This window comes from Chaetodon auriga, chromosome 18 (assembly GCF_051107435.1).
Source record: "Chaetodon auriga isolate fChaAug3 chromosome 18, fChaAug3.hap1, whole genome shotgun sequence".
Classification (NCBI taxonomy): domain Eukaryota; kingdom Metazoa; phylum Chordata; class Actinopteri; order Chaetodontiformes; family Chaetodontidae; genus Chaetodon; species Chaetodon auriga.
This window is the reverse complement of record NC_135091.1, coordinates 1372501-1396183: the sequence shown is the minus strand read 5'-3', so window position 1 is coordinate 1396183 and position 23683 is coordinate 1372501. Positions and strand designations below refer to the sequence as shown.

The following is a 23683-nucleotide window of genomic DNA, read 5'->3' as shown; positions in this document are numbered from 1 at the left end:
GATTTCCAGAGACTCTCACATAATTTTCTCTTTTGAACCGACAGAATATTTGGTCTCATTTGTCTCCGCACGCTCATAACATCCTGTTACATCATCAGGCCTCTACAGGAAGTCGTTCTGACCGCTCTGTAATGAGCTCGGACACAGAGATCAGTGGGAAAACTAAAGCTGAGCACCGTCTGGAGACGCTCAGGTCATAAAAACAAACATTACTGTGGAGACGTTTCACGCTGGGCTGCTCCGTCCACGCTTTATTTACTTCACCCTTTGTGTTAGAATCCCTCTCTTTATAGGCTTTATGCTGCGTTTCTATGATTTTGTGCTGTTTGATGCTCAGCTGCAGAACATTTCATCACCTGTCGTACCTGTTGTTCACCTGTTCTGCACACACGGCACAGTATATGTATGTATATTATATAATGTATGATGTATATACAACATTTCACTCCCTTTAGCAAAACCCTCAAATTACCTGTTTCTAAAATAACATCCTGAGTAAATATGAATCTAGAATTGGATCGATGTGGGGCACTAACAGGTTCCTCTGCAGGCTGATTAATCAAACGAGATGTTTGCTATCAAAGGAGGGAACACAGCTGCTGTTTCCATCAGCAGCCTCAGAACATTCAACAGAGCAGCAGTCTCATTTTCATTAACACGCAGCCCTAAAAGCACAACATCGCAGACCACAGAACGGCCCTTCACACGGACCTTAACCCATTTTTCTTCTGAAATATTAAGACGCCATTTTGCAAATTATATTTAGAAGCCATCAACAAGACACATCTGAAATGATATTCATAGAAGGCTGACAGCAACATCTGTGGCAGTTTTAATTTGCCAATATGTGACGCCTCTGGGAAATGACTCATGGAGGGTAGAGCGGCCTGAATATTCAAATGAGGCTCGCTGTGAGTCGGCGGACAGCATCTCGGATCCGTTTGACGGGGCGGCCGCTCATGTGGCGACTTTAAAAAGCCCCGAACGCAAAACTGAAGTGTTCCAGTCCATTAATGAGAAGATGGTGGCGAGCGGACGGACAGAAAAACAACCGTTTATTCAACAAACAAACAGGCCTCTGCTCTCGCGCTCACGTCTGAAAGCAGCTTCAGTTTTCAGGCCGACAGTCAGTCACTTCCTGTCATTCCACGGCCTGTTCGGCCCTCCTGTCCTGCAGGGGTCACCTGCCGTTCAGCACCACCTGTGCACCTGCTCCCAAACCTCAGACTCAGTCAACACACGCACGTTAAACTCGCCGTGAGTGACTGTAACTGACTTTAAAGAGAACTCTGAACTCTGAACAGTCAAAGTTTCCACGTGCGGTTCATCGAGCGGCTAAAAACTCTGGTGGGAGCTTCAGTGACGGTGTGAAAAAGTGAGCTTTGAAGCTCTAATCTCTCGTATTCATTGTTATTGATCAGTGCTCTTTTTGTCCGCGGGTCAGTGAGAACCATACCTTTTATTTCTTTAATTAAAGGGAGCACATTAATTACTCTAATCGCACTGACTCCTATAATTACAAATTGACTGTGATGTTGTGATATTCCTCCTCCTTCTCCTCCTCCTCCTCCTCCTCCTCCTCCTCCTGTGTGGAGGCCCGGCTGTTCAATCTTCATTCCATTACTGGACAGTCAATATTTGTTACTTGCCGGTGGCTGAATCCATTAAAGGAAGTAAAAAGGGCGATACTGATGAACACCAGTGAGACGTGGACTGAGACTGTGGTCCTCAGGTCCTCTGACTGCTTCAGGTCTTCATCCCGACCCCAAGGACAACTTCGAGACCGGAGCTGGAGGAAGCGAGCCGTCTAAACGGGATGGAGCTTAAAAGCACGTCTGATGTGTATTCGGGTGCCGTCGAGGATTTAAAACCCCGGAGCAGAATCCTGAACGCTCCTGAACGCGGACTTTGAAACAGGCGGAACATGTTCTCTTCTTCTGGTCTCATCAGGTCTCAGGCTGCGGCGTTCTGAAGACTTTCAGGATATTCAAAGTGCTCCTGGGCAGCTCTGAACAGAGAGCTCTGCACTCGTGGAGCCGTGAGAGACGAAGGCCTTTACGACCTCAGTCTGTCTGCTGAGACGGCTTCACAATCACGTATCAATAATGTACGACAGACAGTCCGCAGCCATACCAGCAGCTCTGAGTCTGCACGTCGAGCTAAATGCTAATATGTATACAAGGACAATGCTAAATGCTAACAGTGGTTTTCATCAGATATGATGGAACTTGCTGAACAGATGTAATGATGGTCACCAGGAGGACGGCTGCCGTGGTGCACCTAAAGCTCTCATACAGTTTTAATAAGAGTCTGTCAAAATCCATTAAGCAGCCGCCAAAGAAGCATCGAAGCCTCTGACGTCCATCATGTCAGACACTGAGGACGGACGGACAGGTGTCCAAACATTCCTCGTTAACACCGGCACTAAAATAACTTCCTCTGTGTTCATCGCTGTCTTATCGTCTTCCTCCTTTCTTCTACTGATGCGTCTTCAGATGGACGAGGCTGACTGACCAAAGCCATTCGGACTCATCCTCTGGAGACCATGACAGTTTGTCCATGATGGAATCAGGATGGGTCAGATCGTTTCAGTCTGGAACAAAGAGGAGGACGGACCGACGAAGCAGCGTCTAAAGATGGAGGAGCGAGGCTTTGCTGTCACACACTGTACGTCTCTCTTAAACAGAGTAATCCTGCTTTTATTTAGACATTTGTATCACATCTGCTTTGGAAAGCAGACTTTTCACGGTACAACAGTTCTCCCAGTGAAAGCGAGCAGTCTGAGAAATAAGATAAGACAAAAGACGATAAGCAAAGCAAAAAGCTGCCGGCTGCCTCGCGCTCTGCTTGCGTCTGTGCGTCTTTGGCAGCAGGAAGTCGGAGAGCTAAATTAGGTAACGTGGATGTGTTTGTGTAGCGGGGATTTGTAAAAACTTTATTACTCCCTGGATGTCGCTGTCTGCGAGCTGTGAACAGATAAAGCCAGACAATCAGAGAGCAGCTCCCATCCACCCAAACACACATAAAGCACACGTACACAAATCATCCCTCTAATGCCTCCACTCTGGATAATTGAGTTTTCTCCCCCCGCGCTGCTGACACAAATATAAACACCCCGCCGCCATAAAAGCCCTCCGTTAAGCGTCCAACACTTTATTTCCCTGCTTATTATCTAAGACTGTGACAGCAGAAGGAGCAGTTGACGAAGAGGTGGTCAGTTCTGTGCTGTTGTGGGAATGTGCATGAAGCAGGTGGAGGAGGAGGTGGAGGAGGGAGCAGGGAGGAGCGTGTTCCAGCAGTCAGCGCGGCTTACAGGAAGATAATGAAGACTGCAGATTTCATAAGTGCTGTGTGACTCAGAGGTGATATTCTTTCCTCACATTTGTACTCAAGGAGCTGCCAGGAACACATCATCAGGACGCAGCTTCCTGACCTCCATCCCGCCTCCAGCATTAATACAATTACAGCGTCCAAGTCGGAAAAGGGATTTGGAATTGTGATGTATAGCTGATCCAAATCGACCTTGACTGTGAAATGGGAGGATTAGCGCTGAAGAACATTTTCTTGGCACCTTGAGGAGTGTGTATGTTGTGTTTGTGCATGCAGATTCTGACATTATGAAGAGGAAACACGGAGCTGTCGGAGCAGCTGCTTGATGCAGAGGCTGCCTGCTGTCAGCCAGAGTGAGGAACGACGGCGGTGACTCGCTGTCAGTCTAACCTTCACTCTGACGAGCCTCCGCTGGATTAAAACGTCGCGGATGGCTTCTCCTGAGGAGCATCTATAAGAGGATATGACATCACGCTGCAGCTTGCAGCTCATGTTCAGCGTGAGGCTGGAAATGCAGGTTTTCACGTTTTTCCAGCCGACAGGAGGTTTTGATGACAGACTGGAGTTCCAGGATAAACATGATCAGCTGTAATCCATCAGATCTCTGTCCACCACACCTCAGCCTGCCTGCAGCTCCTCTTCAGACTGGATCACCTGTGTGCTGATTTCTGATTGGAAGGTTACTGGATACAGCCAGAAATACTTGCGAATGGCAGTATGACTTGGTTGACATGATCTTACTGCAGATGTACTGGCACAGACAGTCTATCGGCTGATAAAGAACTTTGCTTTACAGAGAAAATCATGCTTGAAACAAATTTAAAGGACGCTGATGTAAAAAATGTGTATCAGCTGATAAACTGTCTGACGTGGCTGTTTGATGACTAAATTTCTTAAATTCACAAACATCATCATCTGCGTCTCCACGATAGTTTCAGGATATTCCTCTGACTGATGTGGCAGCAACAAGCCAACAAACACAGCAGCTACAGGACAGCTAGCTAGAAAATACGTGTGTGTGCGTGCGTGTGTGTGTGTGTGTGCGTGCGTGCGTGCGTGCGTGCGCGTGTGTCCGCCTCCACCGACCTTCAGGTCCCTCTGCCTGGCGTGCTCCATGTCCTGCATGGAGCAGCAGTGGACCTCCTGCAGACGCTGCTGTCTCCTCTGGTGCTCCGTCTGCAGCTCGTCCAGCTGCATCCTCAGGTGCTCCCTCTCCTGGCTGAACTGGTGCTGCAGCTGCTGCAGCGACGACTGCGACTGCGACAGCTGCATCTCCAGACTCTGCTTCAACAGGGAGATCTGGAGAGAAACAGACAGAATGATGAGCGTTGGAGCGGGCGGGAAACCGTCACACTGGGACGGATGAACGCGGCGCTGCAGCTGCACCTTCGCATGCATACAGTCGTTAGAAGGAAGAGCCTGGACGAGCGTGAGGAAGGTCACATCGTCTCCAGGGAGCAGCATCTTCATGCAGCAGGACGGGGCAAAGAGGGGCGACGTCAATTAGGCTTAAACAAATCAAGATACTTGTCATTGTTGAAGCCTCGAGCAGGAAACTTTCTTTCTTTTTGGAAACAAATTGTTTGCAGTTGATAATAAAAGCTGGCTGATGCTGCAGCGAGTGCAGCTGGAGGATTCATCGTTGGGAGGAAGCAGCATGAGTCACCAAATTAGTCCGTCTAGACAACTTAAGACAGAGAAGATTTGGGAAAGTGTTGAGATAAAGAAGTACAACCTTGTACAAACTGCTGTGTTGAACTGTGGGCAGAAAGTTTGATCAAGAAGCTCAACAGGAAACTTTGGAACACGGAGGACGACATTTAGCATCCGGGCGCCGATGGAGAGCTTCTGGAAGGTCGACCAGGTGTTGTCTGGGCTGAAGATAGCCTGGTCTGCTTTAGCAGCTGCTGACGCCCCTCAGAGCAAACCGACTGGGAGAAAACTGAATCCTTGAACTGAACACAGGCGAGCCGACTCGTTTATTAACGCTCTGAAACACAGTTAGACTAAAGTCGATGAGGTCGTCGCCATTTTGAGATCACGACGAGTCTCAGTGAACCAAAACGAGAGGCTGCTGAAGCTCAGCCTCGATAGCTGCGTCCAAAATTTGGAAATGATACGATGACTCAGACATGAGTCATACTGTGACATAAGCGTGTGGTTATATATGCCGCATTCTGACCCCATTATGACCAGTTTCACTCACTGGGAACAACTGGGTTTGACTGACGAGGACATGTCAGCGTTGTATGACCTGCAGACGTCGAGCCACGTTAGCATTCCCTCAGAGCCGCGTTACTGTGCACCGAATGGATCGAAGTCTAACATTCACTCTTAGCTCATGTTTGGTCTCCGTGACCTCCTGAGGGAAACACAGGTGGAGGTCTACCGGTGGGCGACGCCCGCTCTGAACGGAGGCAGTCGCTCTTATTGGCGTTCTCCTCCTCTCTCTCTCTCCCTATTGATTCTTGTAAAAGTGGTGTAATCAAAGCTGTTGGACTCGACGCTCGAGGCTTCTGGTACTTTGTGTTCAGGGATCTGCAGCTCGAGCTGAAGATTAAAACCATCTCTAACCAGTAAATGAGGGAGCCTGAGCTTAAAGTCCTCTGCCTGCAGAACTACTCATCATCTGCTGTTCTTCTTGGACCTCGTTCATTATTTCTGCTGTTAATGTAAGAAGTCCATAAAGAGATGAAACATCAGAAAGATTTGATTCCTCTCCACACAGATCAACACGCATGCACAGGCTGATGCAGTCGTACCTGCTCCAGCAGGTCCTCCACCTTCCTCTGCCAGCTCTCGCGGGCGCTGCTCAGCTCCTGCTCTTTGCTTTGTGCCAGCTGAGCCAGCGCTGAGGCCTTGTCCTCCTCGTGCTCCTCTCTCAGCTCCTCACGCAGCTTCTTGCACTCCTGCCTGCAGCACAGAACACACATATCTGTCAGTTTCAGGCACTTTGGGATAACGCCGTCATCCAATCGAATCATCAGTAGAATAAATAATAAATCAGGAGTCGAGTGCAGGAGCATGAATTAGAGTAAAGTTTATGACAGACTCACAGTTTTCTTTTGGTGAGATGTAATTTTGGACCTCCAACTCTGGAGACGCAGTGATAAAATCACTTCAATCTGAATGAATCGGCTGTTTCTGGTCACATGATGTCTGTTCAGTCATGTTTCATGTGGCGTTCACTCTCCTTTGAGCTGCTAAATGTTCCTCTGCGTTCACGAGCTGTCTGCCCCGCTGAGCAGGACGTGTGCTGTAGGTTTTTTGGTAAATTAGCTGCAATGAGCTGAAAGGCTGTAAAACGCTGAGTGTGGTGAGGTGTGGGAGTCCGTTATTAATCTAAAAGTATTTGTTAGTGCGGTTTTAATTTCTAATCTGAACTTGAGATGTTGTCCCTCCTCAGCTGAGCGGCTCCATCGTTTCCTGCCATATTGACCTGAAGTGAAACCACTGGCGCTCCTGAAGAGTCGCTGTGAGAAATCAAAAAGGTTGTTTTGGAAAAAGAAGTAAATAAGATTCATGCCCTGCAAGCTAACCTCCCAGAACCTGTCAGCACCTTTTGTACTCTTGCTGTTGTTCCTTGTTTCTGTTGACACGACTTTATTAAGGCTCACAGGCACAACAACAATAACCAACGAAGAAGAGCCTCAAACAAACAACCACAACTTTACAACAACGCTAAAGCTGCTTCAGAGACCATCAGTCCTGAACACTGCTGCTAACAGCTCTATGCATGGCTCTGTGTGTGTGTGTGTGTGTGTGTGTGTGTGTGTGTGTGTGTGTGTGTGCGTGTGTGTGCGTGCGTGCTGCCAATACACTCCCTGTGTGGGAGCTGAAATGGCAGCTGTTAAATGAAGTATTGAGGCAAACACATTTTTTTGTCACTTGGAGAGCCAGAAAGTGTCAGACTGAAGGCGAGTTTTCACTCTCTCACTCTCTCTCACACACACACACACACACACACACACACCAGACAGTCACGTTCATCATGCAGCACACTTGACACATGTCATCATTCATGTCCTTGTTCAGTATAAAGCACGCAGTCACAGATGTCGACGTACGCAGGCGCTCTCCCTCACACGCACACACACACCCACACCCACACGCACACGCACACGCACACACACACCCACACGCACACACACACCCACACCCACACGCACACGCACACGCACACCCACACGCACACACACAACCACACCCACACGCACACACACACACGCGCAGGCCTTGGGCTTCAAAGAGCTCTGGTCTTCTTAATAAGCGCTGTTCTTTTGCATCTGCTGGGCAGGAAGAGAGCTGAGGGCAGATGGAGGTAAAGGAGAGGAGCAGTGGATGAACGGAGGCTTGAAAGAACTGTCAGAGATGGAAGAAGTGTCCTGATAAAATGAGGGATAATTGGCTGGATTCACAGGTCTGTGTGAGGAGATATGAGGCACACACGCTCAATGGAGGTGTGTGCGTTTATGCATGTTACTCTAATTGTGTGTTTGCCACAGATCCGAGCTTCACATCGTCAGCTTCATCACCGCCTCACTGTAACGCGAGCTCTCACCTGGAAGAAGGACTCAGATTGTTTATTTAAGGAGCAGAAATACTCTGCTACAAATCCAACCCTGCACTGAGAAGCACCAGCATCGGAAGGTAAAAGCACTCACCATCTAATACTCAATGCTTCTATCCTTTGACACTAATCTGAGCTCCTCTTGGTTTGGAGAAGCTGCACTCGGACACTCAGTCCCTTTACTTCCACGTTCTTCACTGAGTATTTCCGTGCTTTGAATTTTTGCCGATATTTTTGAATATGAAAGTTTTCACAGCAAAAACACATTCAGAGCTCCTTATTATCTCCACTTTCAGATGTTATTGACAGCAGCTACGGCTGTATAATATGAATTCATAAGGCCTTTATGCATCGAGCCTCAGCAGCTTTAAAGATCCTTCCTGCTCATCTGAGGTCAAACTAACTCTGTTCTAACAAAGTTTTCACAAACCTCAGATGGATTAGAACCACTGAACACAATGAGGGAGATAAACATCAGCTGTCATTTACCGTCGACGTCCGATGAGACGTGCAGAGATTAAACACACACTCCCAAACGTAAACAGAACTTTACCTAAAAGTCTGAGAAGCTACAGCTATGCTAACAGCTCACAATGCTAACGTGCTAACATTTAGCAGGTAATGCTTATCGTGTTCTTAGTTTAGCATTGCTGACACTTGCTGATTAGCACAAAGTCGAGGCGAGGCTAATGGGAAAGTTTTCCAGGTGTTTGATCACAAACTGACGTTTTAATGATGCCGATCAGCCTCATGGTGGCGCTAGAGGACCACGAATGAGCAAAATGTCAACGCCAACCCATCTGGTAAATAATGAGATATTTCACTGGACAGGAGGGAACTCTGACTTGTGGGACACACTAATGGAAAGCGTCGTCCTCATCCTCTGGGGACCATGAATGTCCGCACAAGCAATCCTTCAAATGATTGCTGGGATATTTCAGTTTGGACTAAAGCGGTGGAGCGACCATCATTATAATCCGTGATAATCTGGAGCTCAGTCCTTCTCGTCTCTGCTGAGTCTCTGTGCGACAGGACAGACCAGCTCGGCAGGGCGGCCCTCCGGCCTGCCGGTCCGCTGAACCGCCTCTGTTCATTTGCTAATCCTGAGCTCTCTCCGTGATTATGCTATCACAGAGAAACCGTCTGTTACCGCTGTGAAACGGGGATTAAAGGCGGCCTCCTTCGCTCAGACGGCTCGCTAACCACAGCGTGCTCACCCCAACCGCCAAATGAACAGACGTCCTCCAGAGAACAAAGAGCTCTGAGCAGAGAGACAAAGGGAGGTGAGTGAAAGGTAATGAAGAGGAGACTGAGAGGAGTGACGGACACACAGGAGCTGCTGTGACTCCGCCGCCACCAGCGCCTCACAGTTCTTACTTCCTGTCATTTGTATGGCGTGTGGACCTCCACTCTAATTATTCTGTGACATTCATTAGTGATTTAGCTGGATTGGCCACAGTCAGACAGATTACAGAGCAGGCATTCTGTAATCTGTCTCTGATGCAGCCATTTTCAGTCATTAATGTCAAACCGTTATTGTACAGACGTTCGTTTCCTTCAGGGTTTGGTTTTGGTCACTAAGACTTGAGTCTTACTGTCCCCTCAGAAGTCTCTCCTTCAACCTGGAAACATGTCAGGATCCTGACCTGAGACTGAGGCTCTGACACGCTGATCTGTGAAGCATCAAACACACGTACTGATCTCTGGCTCGCACACAAAGGGATCTGATTTGATGACACAGGTGTGAACGCCGTTAAAGCCTCCGAGCGTCCAGAGGAGCACAAAGGAAACGAAGGATGAGAGCGAAGTGGAGTCATGAGGCGGTATTCACGGGCTCGTTCGGAGAGCGAGGAAAGCCTAAAAATACCAAACAATAACAGAGTGACCTTTACGAAGAGCTGGAGCACCAACAGATTAAACGAACCGAGGCTGAGGACGAGCAGCTGCCTCAGACACGAAGAAATCAGCAGGTAGAGATCTGCAGAGCTGCAGAGGACGAGAGCACAGCAGCACAGACGCAGCAGCCGTCCTTCAGTTAGAGCACTGTGATCAACATGTGCCATGATCTTATCAGCTAATGCCTCATGTCCACTGCGTGACACGACTCCACCAGCTGGAACTGGTCTTGTTTGGGTTTCCAATGGAAACAGCTGTGGACGGGACCTGGTGCTTTTCTGGTATCGCCACAGCCGAGCTGACACTGAAAGGCCGGGCTGGGCCGGGCCGGGCCGGGCCGGGCCGAGCCGAGCCGAGCCAAGCCGAGCCAACAAGGCACCGAATCCTTCTGGCATTTCTGTCCTGGACTACTTCCTGTTACTTATCGCCTGACATTTACGCTGATGCTCATACTTATGACAAATGATTGTTCTGGCTTTCGCCTTCAGAGTGAAAAGGCCTCAGCCAGACTCTTCAAACATTAGACAGATTAAAAAGGACTGAATGTCCGACAGTTAACGCGGTTTTCATCCATTTAAAACCACTTAAGGGTCAAACTGTCCAGATATAAAGACACAGTACTTTTCTCTCTCAGCTCCAGTTCGATCAGCACTCATTAGTTTGGTGTTATTGATCCAGGGTTTGACATCATGGACTCCAGAGCTGATCGGACACAGGACCAGGGTCCCTCCAGGTCTGTTCACTCCAAAGTCGGCCTGTTTCTAATGTTGAGTATCTTCATGGTTTTAACCTCCATGATAAAGTTCAGGTCTAAGCAGAGCTTTAAGATCTAATCTAACCTGCAGCTGTCTTTGATGGCGTCTTTGTTTGACGGCGTCTCTGAGTACGCTGTATGAAGTATTTGGACTCGAGGACACGGCCTCTCTTCATCTCTGCTGTGACATTCAGGTGAAGCTTCCAGCTGCCAGACGCACTCGACAGATGTGATTAACCTGCAAAGCGTCTGCAAACAGCTGTTGCGTTCGGGGGCGACCTTCCCTGTGTGCAACCATTGTCCCGCGATCCGTCCGTGTCAGCGTCTCAGTTCTACCGCCGTCCCCGTGGTGCTCACAGCGTTAGAAAATAGCTTTAAAACAGCGAATTCTCTTTGCAGAAGCAGTGTCCCAGTTCCTCGGGATAATCCACAGACCTCGCTGTGAACAGCCTTCAGCGGGACGACTTTCAGCTGAAAAAACAGTCCTTATGAAAACAGTTGACAATGAGTTCTGGGGATTATCCGCGGTAACTGGGACACTGTTTCTGGGAATAAAAAAACATGTTTCTTTTTTCTAATTTGGACGAAACCAACTCTGGTTTTTAGGCCATTTAGTGTGAGATGACGTTCAGCAGCAAGCTGAATGAACGTCGTCCACCTGCCACTTAAAGCGTCACGTCTCTTCTTCATGGTTGCTAAAAAGTGTTCTGGTTCACTGTCTGAAGCTGCAGAGGACTGAGGCCACGACGGTGAATTAAAAAGTCAATCAAACCATCTGATCACAGAGGACGTCGAGACATTCAGCAGCGTCCATACGACAGAATCTCACCGGAGGCTTTCCGTGGGTTTGACCATTAAGACACTTCTTAATGCTGAGATAAAGTCCAACAGAGTCACTTAGAGGCTGCTGACTTCACTGTGTGAAAAATACATCAGTTCACACCTGAAAACAGTCAATTTCATTCTTTGAGCTTTCTGAATAATAACACTTCAAAGGTCCGTGGACGTTAACGCCGACTGTGAGCTGCAGGCTTTAACACTGGACTGAGCTGAGAAGTTTCAGAGTCCTCCAAGGATAATGTTCTGTCACGGTCAGTGCTGTGAGCCCAATGACCTGCGTGCGTGTGTGTGTGTGTGTGTGTGTGTGTGTGTGTGCGTGTGTGCGTGTGTGTGTGTGTGAGTGTGCGTGTTTGTGTTTTCTAGTGAGTGTGGGAAACAAAAATTGGAAAACAAAGACTTCTATTTCCCATCCGTCCTTGATTTCACGCTCTCCTTTTGTTAAAAGACGAGACACACACACACACACACACACACACACACACACACACACACACACACACACACACACACCTACCTGAGTGTTTCAGTCCATTTAAGCTCCAGCTCCAGAGCCATCTTGTCCATCTTATGTTTTTCTTCTTCTTTGGTGGTGAGAAGTTTGGCTTCATGCTGACGCTTCTGGGTCTCCAACTCTCCCTGTGAAACAGACAGACAGACAGACAGACAGACAGACAGACAGACAGACAGACAGACAGACAGACAGAGTCAGTCAGTCACAGACAGACAGTCTAAATGATGCTCAGAGGTTTTTCCGTCCTGACATGAATCAGCTCTTCGGGCGACTCTGGAAACTTCCTGGATGTTTTGTGGCGTGAACGAAGGTTAAAGGGACGCCGCTGACAGTCAACACGACACGCTGGTTACTGATGTCGACCCAAAAACAGCAGCGACATCACGGACGCCCTTTAAAGAACCGCTCTGTCTCTGACTCAGATTCACTGAATACATTTCATGGGGACGATGCTGTGTATCAAAGAGTGTCCTCTGAGGACACGTGTTTGACCTGCAGTGCGGTCAGCAGGTTGCTGGTCTCTCTCAGTCGGGCCCTGGTGGCGTCCAGCTCCTCCAGCAGTTTGTCCTGCGCCTCCTTCAGAGTGGAGATCTGTCCCTCAGCTGTTCCGATGTCCTGCTCCCCCTGCTGCACCTCCTGCTGCAGCCGAGTCACCTGTGGGGGGGGCAGACCGTCAGACAAAGGCTGAACCTGTCCTCTGTTATACTTCAGGCTGTAGCTCAAAAACCTTGAAACCACATCAGCGTTTTCTGCTCAGTGAGGTGGAATTTCCATCAAAAATGCATTCAATAACCATTTCTGCTGGTTTTAAAATGAGTCCGGCTCACGCGCTTTCTGCCAGCGCGGCAACATCGTTCTGAAAAGCATCAGATATTAATTTACCTCAACGTTAAAAGCAAAGTTTGACTTTGTGTGCATGGAGTGTAGAAAGGACAGCGATGAAGTGTGAAGACTTTTAGAAAATCAAGCATCAGTGTGGACGAAGCATCAAAAAGCTGAAATCTACAAACAGCATCATGACTCCGCCTCTTCATTCTTTGTTCTACATCACGTCTAATGAAGGATAACTGTTAAAGCTCGACCTGCACTTTGTTTTCCACGCAGGTCTTTTTAAGACAGATGGGAGCTGCTGACCCTCAGCTCATCGTTCAGCTGGTGAAACGTCTGGAAAACACCCTTTACTCGTCTTTCAAATGGTAAAACATTATTTCACACTGCATCATTAAAGACTCTCTTTCTGAAACTTTTGGAGGTGACACAAACAAGCGAGTGAGAACTTCATCACAAAGAAAACCACAAAACAATCTCGCCATTCGATCATGTCACGTGACCTTCCTACCTCCTCGTTGGCCGCGGTGAGTTTGGAGGTCAGCTCCTCCCTCAGCTCGTCCAGCTGCTGCTTCAGAAGCGTCTTCTGCTCCTCCAGCGAGAGGCGCTCCCTCTCGAACTGCTGCTCCAGCTCCTGGAAACCCAGCAGAAACACCAATCAAAAGCCAGCTGACGCCTCAACACGGAGCGTCAACACGGGATGTTAGAAAAGCTAATGTTGAATCAAAGCATCATTTTTTCTTGAATCCTGCTGAAGCCAAAGAAGACGTGCAGGCACAGCAGTGCTGTGAGCTAAATGCTAAACGTCAGCACGCTAACTAGCTCACAATCACAATGCTAACATGCTGATATTTTGCAGATAAGGTCTACCGTGCTAACACATGCTAATGGTACTACACACAAAGTGCAGCTGACCTGATGATGGAACGTCATTAAACCAGATTCTGACCTGATGATGGCGCTACGTCAACGTCGCCAACGTCACAGCAGTCCAAACAATGGCTGCTGATATTTCAGTTGGGACCAAACCGACACACACAGACGTGCGGCTAGCATGGCTAACAACAGGAAGTGGACGCTGGCTTTGTGTATCACGTCCTTCGTGCGTGCAGTGTTTCCTCAGTCGTGCTGCAGATCCAGAACTCGCCTCCCTCTCTCCTCTTTGTTTAACATCACACTCACTGCACACGTTTCTAAAAATACTTCAGACGATTTCTTTGTCCTTGACGGAGAAGATGGTTCTAGCATTGTTATCATAATAAAGCTTATCACGCCTGCTGATGAATGGAGAACGATTTCTGTTACAGTGTGCCATGATTGCTGCTTTCCAAGGACAATTAGAGCTGAGGGAATCTGCTGTGATGTCAAATGGAATTTGCCACCATTATTCATCACACAGGGGGATAGAGTTTGTAAGGCTGTAAACACATCCTGTGACGCAGCTCCAGAACACCAACGAGCCTTCACAGACATTCATCTGAATGGAGGAGACAATCACAGCAATCCACATGTCCTCCTCATGACATCTGTCAGAGCTGTTTAACATGTTACTGAAACGGATCAAATCTCCTCCAAATGATCCAGTTTACAAATGATGGACGCTCGCCAGGCGGTGCAGTCTGGGTGTCAAAGGACTGAAATGGACCTTTAGTGATGAAAACATAAACCAAGCTTTCATGTTACATTCGGGGGGCCGCGCAAAATGTTTCCAAGGGCCGCCAAGGGTCCATGAGCCGCTCTTTGGGAAGCCCTGCTTTATGATAACTTGTTATGGCGACAACATTAGCATTGATTTGGACGACAGGAAGTCCAGGTTTCCTCTTCTTTTAGCTCCGCCTCTTCATGTTGCTAAATGCTAGTCGTTAACTTTGCTGGTTTTTGGAAAAACAGCTGAAACATAAATGAAAGTGGTGAAAGTCACCAAAAAAACCACAACGAGCTGAAAGAGCTCATTCTGTCTTTAATAGCACACATGCTCATTTCAGCCATCGTTAATATAAACATATTTATTAGCGCCACTTTAAACACTTTGTCCTGTATCTCTAGAATAAATAAAAACTGAGCAGAAGTGAGGAAAGTATTTCAATGAAAAACTGTCATCAAAGCTGAACAAGCCAACAGTGTTTCTATGGTTAGCTAACGACTGCGCTGATGCTAATGTCATCTCTTTACAAACATGATGTGCATCGTGCTTCAAACCTTCATTTGACTGTCCACAGACGTACCTCGACATGGAAAGGTCACTACAGAGCATCAACTCAGCCAAATCACTCAAAACCACCAAATCTAACAATGAAAAAATGAATCCATGTGTGAAAAAGTGACTTTGTGGAAATCTTCATTGTGACTTAGGTTGACTTCCATCAGTGTGAAGGGGATCAAAGACGTGACAGAAGAAATCCTCCGGTCACTCTTCGATCCAGAAACAAGGTCAGATGAGGAGGAATCTAAAACGCCATCAGGATTCCCGTCAGTCCTCGCCGCTCGATGCGGGAGGTGAGAGCGAGGCGCCGCAGACCTGTTCATTCACATTCAAAGCTGGCCTCCTCACAGACACCTCTCATTATAATTTAAAGTGATGAAAGAACAGAGAAGATGATTAACTAGACGTGACGAAACTTGGATCTGACAAAAGAATGCAGCGATGAGGAGCAGAGGGATGAAGAGGCGTCTCGTCCGTCTGCCCTCTCATCCTGCAGAAAAGCCGTCAAAGTGGAGCGGCGGCAGCCAGCGAACGAGCAGCCAATGACTGCAGCCTCCTCCCCGCTGCGCTCGCTCCGGACACCGGCACCATAATCAGGCACAGGAGCGAACAAAGGCGAGTTACTGAGCACATCAGGACTCAGTGGGAGGAAATATGAGCGTGGAAATCACACAGGGCCAGAGAGGAGGAGGCTGCGTACGGAAGGCGTATCTAAACGCACAGCGCTCTGCTCCTAATGCAGCTGTCGGCTCCCATCAGTCGACTGTGGAATATCGTTTAAAACACATCCTCGTTATGCAACTTTGATGCAAGAGAATACTTGATGGCTTGCCGTCACGTGGCCGTGTGACTGGAAGAAAGGAATCCGTGGAGATCCGCCATCATCGCCAGGCTATTTCAGGCTGCTGGAGCTCCACGCCTCGCGCGCTCACATCAGTGGCGTGGAGCAGCTACTCGAGCTCATTAAACGAGTCTCAGGGCCCAGTTTGGAATCACAGGGGGAAATCTCACCCTCTCATAGCAGATGCAAGAGACGTCATGATGCCGGAGTTTGGTTATCTGGTACCTTCAGCACTGAGCACAAGAGGGACCAGGTTTCTGGTCTGTGAGGAAGCTGTTCAGAGAGCACAGGGACCAAGCATTTATCCCACTTCAGCTCAGACTAGTATCTGGAATGGACACTTTTCTTTGGAGGTTCTGTCTCCTTTGGACTGAAGAACTGTGGACGCTGTGCATCACATGACTCACCTGTTCAGATCAGCTGAACTGTCTTCACCGTAAAGACTTTGCATGGACACGGCCTGCATCAATACAGGAGCTTTCTACCCAAACAGACTAAGAACTTTATCATTTTACCTTTTATTCACCCACAGTTATTATTAATCACATTATGTTCACCACTAAATCAGTTTCTGTCGACCTAAATAAAACCTAAACTGCCCTCAGAGTACTTGATGTATATTTGAGCGTTCTCTTCTGGTATCTCACTCCAGAGACGGCCTCGTGCAGTCTCCGGGCTCGTCTCTTTGTGAAATTTGGATTTCTAGGTTGCCTGGTTCAAGCTGAAAAAACCAGGTTGAAACGTTCAAGATCACAGGAACGCTAATAACATGAATCAGCCGCGTTCTTTGAAGTACCTTCAAGAGAAACTCACAGCCCAGGAAGCGCTTCGGCTGAGTGAGGAGAAATCTCTGCGCCTCATAACAGAAGATCTCGTGTTCTTCCCAAGAGCTAAAAAAGGTCACCGAGTAAAAATATATTCCATAGAATATGCAGCAGACAAGCTGCGTAAAAGCGCCACACCCTGCGCTAAGTAAGCAGCAGTGAAATATTTATGCTGCAAGTTTTAGAAGCATACGTGTACACACACACACACACACACACACACACACACACACACACACACACACACACACACACACACACGCACACACGCACAGGTTGGCAGCCAGGATCTCATCCATCGGCCAACACTCACATCCATCTCTTCCACCATCACATCATTTTGTCCTAATTTTGATGACTTTACTCACTTTAGACTCTGCGCTCTCAGTTTTATGTGCGCTAAATGTCAGCGGCGTCCAGCAGGACCGTGAATTTAAAGCGGAGGGTTTAAATGTCAGAGCTCCACACCTTCACGGCCTGATTTATCTCTGAGAGCGCGGAGCTTAATAAAATTAGTCCCATCGTCATCCTGCATTTATTAACTCTAAAATGATCTTTTTAAGTGACAGCTGTTAAAATGTGTGAAGTAAAAATAAAAGCTCAATTTCTCCAAAACTTTTCCCATTTCTACGATCTGAACCACGTTCTTCTTCGGTGGTATTGTCTGCTCCGGCAGCTGTGTGTTTCTGAGCGCGAACAGGCCGAGCAGCAGCTTTAGCACCACACCTGGCTCCCATCAGCCTCCACGCCTCCAGGCTTCGTCTTCCTTCTCCGATCTCCTCTGTCACATTACGTAACTCCTCCAGGTTCCTCACATTTCACCCAGCGCAGCTTACGTGAGCTCGGAGGTGTCCTGGATGACATTTATAGGTGATAAATAGAAATGTGCTCCCACGTCAGTAGGCTGCATTTCCTCCTTTGAGTTCGCCAGCTGCTTAGTCACTGTTATAACCCTGTTTGATGTGTTTGAGTCTGCAGACCTGAGCTGCACAGTGTCTGCAGCTATCTGCTAAGCCTGCATGTGAGTTACACATCCCAAACATGATCAAACGTGACCATGTTGACCATCATGTTTCTGTCCTCGTCTTCGGGCCTTTAACGCCATCTCGATCTTGTTTCTTTGTCACCTGCTGTGCTGCTGAAGTCCGACATCACTGACTCATTTCTGTCCTGCAGTGAAGATCTGACCACTGCTGCAAACGTGGAAGGTGGAAAAGATGAACTTAAAGCCCTGTGATGGATTTAACGGGCCTGACAGAGCTGGAAGCCAAATGAACTGCGTCTCTTGGTTCCATATGATGTCCTCTGTAAACGCTGCCATAACCTCCAGATCCTTTTAGGTGTAATAGATCCTGTCAGTGCGGTCATTAAACCCAAGCACTCCCTGAAAAATGTCAACTTTTTCTGCTCTAAACAAAGTGGAAACCATCAGTCTCAGGGAGGGGACGGCATCAGTCTCAGGGAGGGGACACCATCAGTCTCAGGGAGGGGACGGCATCAGTCTCAGGGAGGGGACGGCATCAGTCTCAGGGAGGGGACGGCATCAGTCTCAGGGAGGGGACACCATCAGTCTCAGGGAGGGGACGGGAGGGGACGGCATCAGTCTCAGGGAGGGGACGGCATCAGTCTCAGGGAGGGGACACCATCAGTCTCAGGGAGGGGACGGGAGGGGACGGCATCAGTCTCAGGGAGGGGACGCCATCAGTCTCGGGGGGGGGCACCATCAGTCTCGGGGGGGGACACCATCAGTCTCGGGGGGGGGGGGGGCACCATCAGTCTCAGGGAGGGGACGGCATCAGTCTCGGGGGGGGACACCATCAGTCCATTGGTGTGTCTGGAACTTGTCTCCCCTCCTGGTTTAGTGGACAGTCAAACACAGTTCAAACTCCTGTTCTGGTCTGTGATTATGATTGGCTGCTCAAAGTCGTTGTGCATTACTGCGTCTGCGTCGCTGCGTCTGCGTGTTGCTGCTCTGTTGCTTGGCATCCATTCCTCGACATGTTGCCGGGCAGAGGAACGATTATTTGTCATCTCAAATCGTTGCTGAGAGAACGTCCCTCAGCTGCTCAGGTGCAGCTTCTTGGGGCAGATTGCTTTATTTCAGCAGGTATAATTTCCTGTTGATTCATTACAAGAACCTCAGTTATTCTTCATGAGAGAGAAACATGAACATCAGTCCTTGAATGTCAACTTTTACAGTCAAGGCTATGAGCTGAAAGCGTTTACAGACGGGAGGAAAAGCAATCTGAGCTGCTTCAGGGGAACCGTAATAGGAGGACATCACCTGTATTTCAATGCCAAACTCAGCATTTCCTCCCATAATTTTATTCATACCAGGACAGAAAAGCTTCCCGAACGATATTCAGACCTTTGTGAGACACTATAAATGTGCAGCTCGTAGCTTCTGTGCAGCTCATTTAAAAACAATGTGGAGTTCAGAGGTCAGAGAGGCAGCCAATGAAATCCCTCATCCAGCTCGCAGAGTCTCCTCTATAACAGCTTCATGAGCAGCCAAAGGAAAGAGCTACAGGAGGTCTGTTCGGAAGCACCCGAATGAACACAAGTATCAGGCACTGGTCCGATACTGCGCTCATGTACTCGTAAATGTAATCGTAAAACTACTCCGACACCACTTTACAGCAGCGTTAACCTCCCGTCAGTGAGGCAGGTGGGTGGAGGAGGAGCGGTGTCAGCGGTTCGGAGGTATTTTGAGATGATGACAGACAGAGCAGACCGTAACCTCTGCTCCGTCTGTCAGGAGGAGGCTGAGAAGTCGCTCCTTTAACGAGCAGCTCGACGTCAGACGAACCAGCACGATAGGCCGCTTGCAGTCACGTGACGTTAAATTCAGACGGAGGGCAGGAAGCGAAAACTGGACGAGATGAAGGAAGCGGGAACCATCAACCACCAACTCCAACAAACACCGGAGAAGCCAGAGAAAAGGTCCAGAGACCCACAGGTGGTAAACCAGCAGAGGCTCTGAGCCAGAACTCTGCTCCTGATGAGGACGACGAAGGGCGTCAGCGTCTCCTCAGTGGAGGAGGTGTGAGGTTCCAGCCGCCGCAGCACAGGCAGCGTGTTACCAAACAGCGTCTGCAGCACGTGTGTGTGAGCGCGTTAGAGCTGTGATGGTTCTATTAAAGACTCAAATCAGCTCTGAGTATCAGCCCGAGCTCTGAATGCCGTCTGTGTCTTAATGTCTGTCACTCACCGTCACCTCATTCATAAACAAGCTCGGTCTCACATCAACAGACTGAAGAGGTGTGACAGGACAAATCTTTGGCCGGGACCAGATCCAGGACTCGGAGAGCTGACAGCTTGTGTTCTGACTCATTTCTGTGCATCTCACTGTTTTTATATTTTCTAATGTTGGTTCGTAGTATCAGCTCCTCTTAACGACTTGCAGCTTGCAGTGGGCGAGCGTTGGATCCTGAGCAAAGGCAATCGTGGAAATTGTGAATTCTGAAGGTGTTTGTCAACGTGTTACTACTTGAAAAAGGATTCAGATCACTGATGTGAAGCTTTCAGCTCGTTGTTGTGGCTTCACAGCCTGTTAGCCTGGTTCAGTCACGCTCTCGTCGACCACGAAAACAAAGTTAGCGACTAGCTTCTGAACACAGTGGAGCATTCGATAACAAGGAGGAGAGGATGAACAAGTCGAGTGAACACTGGAAACACCACTCTAAATTATGCTAATGCTGCTCATTGTTTGCTGGATGCTACACGCTAACACATTCACAACAATCACTATGAAAGGTGATGTCAAAGTTAACATCAATAACAAAACAAAAGCACCAATAACAGAACGTTCAGGTTCTCCTTCACTTCAGAACCGCTGATTAAACGTACTTTAAGTAAATATACACTAATTACTTTATATGTTGTTGGTTCGTTACATTCACAGCTGATCACATGATCTGATACATGTTTAGAAGCTTTGAAGTAATGAGTGACTGTGTCAATCAGATAAATGTGTAATATTAAAGAACAAAGCTGCACAAGGTCAGCTAACACTGAGCTAAGCGTGCTTTGTTTCGTTCCGCCTTCATAAACAGACGATTCTTCCACCAGACTCAGGAAACAAGCTACCCACGGCCGCCATCTTGAGCTCGGCGGTGCAGGATCAGTTCAAACATACAGCGGCTCATTTTCCTCCAGCGTTGAGCGACAAACGCTGATCACATGACACGAAGCGGTCTGAGGATTCATCTCTTCATGTTTTCTGCGGCTAACTCTCATCTGACGCGTCCTGTCAGTCATCCTGTCATCTCCAACTCCTCCCTCGACTCTCTTCAAAGCAGGAACATCACACCTTCCCGACAGAGTGTGTGTGTGTGCATGCGTGTGTGTGTGTGTGTGTGTGTGTGTGTATGTGTGTGTGTGTGTGTGTGCGCACACTCACGGACAGCAGGCGGTTCTTGTCCTTCTCGGCGTTGCTGAGAGCGTTCTCCAGGGTCACTCTGTGCTTCTTGGTGACCTCCTCCAGAGCTCGAGCCTGGCTCTCCTTCATCTGGCTGACCTCCTCCTCAGACCGAGCTCGCACGCCGCTCATGTCCTTCTCGTGGGCCGCCTTCTCCTCACGCAGGGTCTGACAAAGACGGGAGATAAGTATGCACACGCACACACACACACACACACACTTTAAACATGCTCAGAGGTGATGCAGACAGTGAGGGAGAGGCGAGGAGCTCAGGCTGACATTCACACCATATGTTCTATTATTCTGCCATATTGCCAGTGTTTACTAAGTGACAGCCAAGGAATCAGTGCTGCATTCTGTCTGTCTGCATCTCAAATCTCCTGCCACGACGCCTCTCTGCCTCCATCTTTCTCACCACTTCACATTCGGGTTTGTTATTCTGAAAGCGCATCAAGCTGAAAAGTAGCAGACTCCACGTGGAATTATTGATAATGAGGTTATTGATTGAGGAGCTTCAAAGCCTATAATCAGTCTGAAAGACGATGCGACCATCACTGCTGCTCCAAACGGGACAATATGTCAACTTTTACACATGTAAACAGAATATTCTGCTTGGATGTTCTGCATTAGACCTTCTCCTGGACATGCGGGACATGATGATATGATGGAGGCTGACCTGGATACCAACAGGTTTTAAGAATGAATGGAAGAGGGAGGCTGCGTTCGCACGTCACTGCGTTCAACATCACGAGGATGCACGGCTGCATGGGAATGAGCCCATTATTCATTTTCATTTGGTGTGTGCATCCAGTAGGAATACTGTCTTTGTTGAATATTCTGTGTAGTCGTTCTAGACGAGTCGTGACGTGAGCTGGTGTTTGTCTTTGTCATCAGTGAGCAGATGATGCTGATAACGGCTGCACTTGACACTCATCTTTAAATCATCTTTGATTCTACAGACAGAAACAAAAGCTGACTCCTGCTTCTAGCTGACAATCGTTGCTAACAGCTGCAGCTAGCTGGCTAATTAATGCTAGCTCTGTGAGCTTCTGGCAGAATCACAAACGCTTGTTTCAGCTGAATGATCAGTGATCATGAGTCAGAGGAGTTTCAGCCCAATCAGACGAGAGCGGCCTCGTAGATCTGAAGCTGAAGGGATGACAGAGGAAAGAGGTAAACATAGGAATGATGAGGCGGTTTGGAGGGCACAGAGGAGGCAGAGCGACTGAGCTCCATATATTGTGTAACAGACAGACGAGACGAATGTCCTCTACAGCGAGCAGCAGCGCCTCGGCTCTGTGGCTCTGTCATTGGACCTGTGGTACACTGAATCAACGCTCAGCTCACAGAAAACAGACTTCATGAGGAACTGAAAAAAAAAAGCCTGTTTACTTTGGGTTTAATCAGCTGAGCAGCTGTTTCTTCGCTGCATGGACGTTTAACAAAATTTTAATTAGCCAAAATTTGCCAAAAAGGCCACATGGGAACAGTAATATCCACTACATGAGCTGGCATGAGGCTCAGCAAAAACCCTGAAGGAAAGATTATCTGATTACTAATGAGATGAGACTCAACACCAGATTTCTTTTTCCAAATTCCTCTGTTTAATAAACGCTTCAGATGTGCTGACCATAAAAACTAAAGATCTGTTCTGGATGACGATGAAACTCTTGGCTTTGAGGCTTCAGACTCACAAGCCGTCAGTCTGCTCACGTCACCTGAAACGTTCCTCCTCTCCCAGTTTGCTCATATTTAAATTCAATGATTTCTAGTTAAAAACCCACGAGAGCGCGTTCACCGGCAGCGACTCGTTACTGTGATTAATCCATTTCAGCGGTTAAGCTCTGCGATGCGGCGCCGACAGGAAGGAGCTGCCGAGTTTCCAGGTCCTCCATTATCCCGAGGAAGACATTCAGATTCGCAGCAGCGCGGCTCAGCGGGAGGACTCTCCCTGCTCCCACAGGGTTACACTGCACAAATGTCAGAGATAAAGCGGAGGGAAAACACACATGAAGCAGCAACACTTGACATTTACCGTGGGCTGTGGTCGGTCTGCCGACTACACCGCTCCTTAAATCATCTGACCTTTCAGCGTCTCACTTTTTAAGAGGAGGAGCAGCTCGCGTTCTCTTTCTTTCAAAGTTTGTAAATGCAGCGATCGACAGGTTTGACCCTTTCAACAGTTTGTAATTACAGGCCGCCTCTGCTCCTTCAGACTTGGCTGCACTCAGATGATTCATTTTCTTCCTCGTCAGTAGAAAATATTCTGCGACGGAGAGGTAACGAAAGGAGCCCTTCTGTTTCTGTGCAGACGCTGCAGACTCCATGAAATCCATCAATAATTCAGGTCAAACAGTCCTTCTCCAGCTGTAAAGAGCGGCCGTGGGGAAAACATCGACCTCACAGAGGACGCGGGGGATTACTGTCGCTGTAAAGTCACAGAAATGTCAGCGCTGCACGACTAAAATAAATAAGAAAAAACAGAAATACCAAACAGAACTGAAGGAATGAAGCAGTTTTCTTCTCATTCTGGGGCAAATAAGTATTAGAAGCGCTTCACAGCCCCAACAAATTGTCTTTTACTTTCAGGCTTCTCTCTCCAGAAGGACGGATTCTGGGGATTACCAAAGAGTTTCGGGGAAAATGGGACTGATGACACAGAAGAA

The 23683-nt window shown here is 48.1% G+C and overlaps 1 protein-coding gene across 2 annotated transcripts in view; it reads right to left on the bottom strand.

The window, feature by feature from the left end:
* Positions 1-23683, bottom strand: part of fam184ab (family with sequence similarity 184 member Ab) — a 94434-nt gene that overhangs the window by 21965 nt on the left and 48786 nt on the right. For both annotated transcript variants that reach the window (XM_076756079.1, XM_076756077.1), the window contains exons 9-14: positions 21000-21185; positions 13241-13363; positions 12394-12555; positions 11905-12026; positions 6093-6243; positions 4417-4629 (exon numbers count right to left, since the gene is read on the bottom strand). In XM_076756079.1, coding sequence (XP_076612194.1) covers positions 4417-4629; positions 6093-6243; positions 11905-12026; positions 12394-12555; positions 13241-13363; positions 21000-21185 — 957 coding nt within the window. The remainder of the gene's footprint in view (positions 1-4416; positions 4630-6092; positions 6244-11904; positions 12027-12393; positions 12556-13240; positions 13364-20999; positions 21186-23683) is intronic.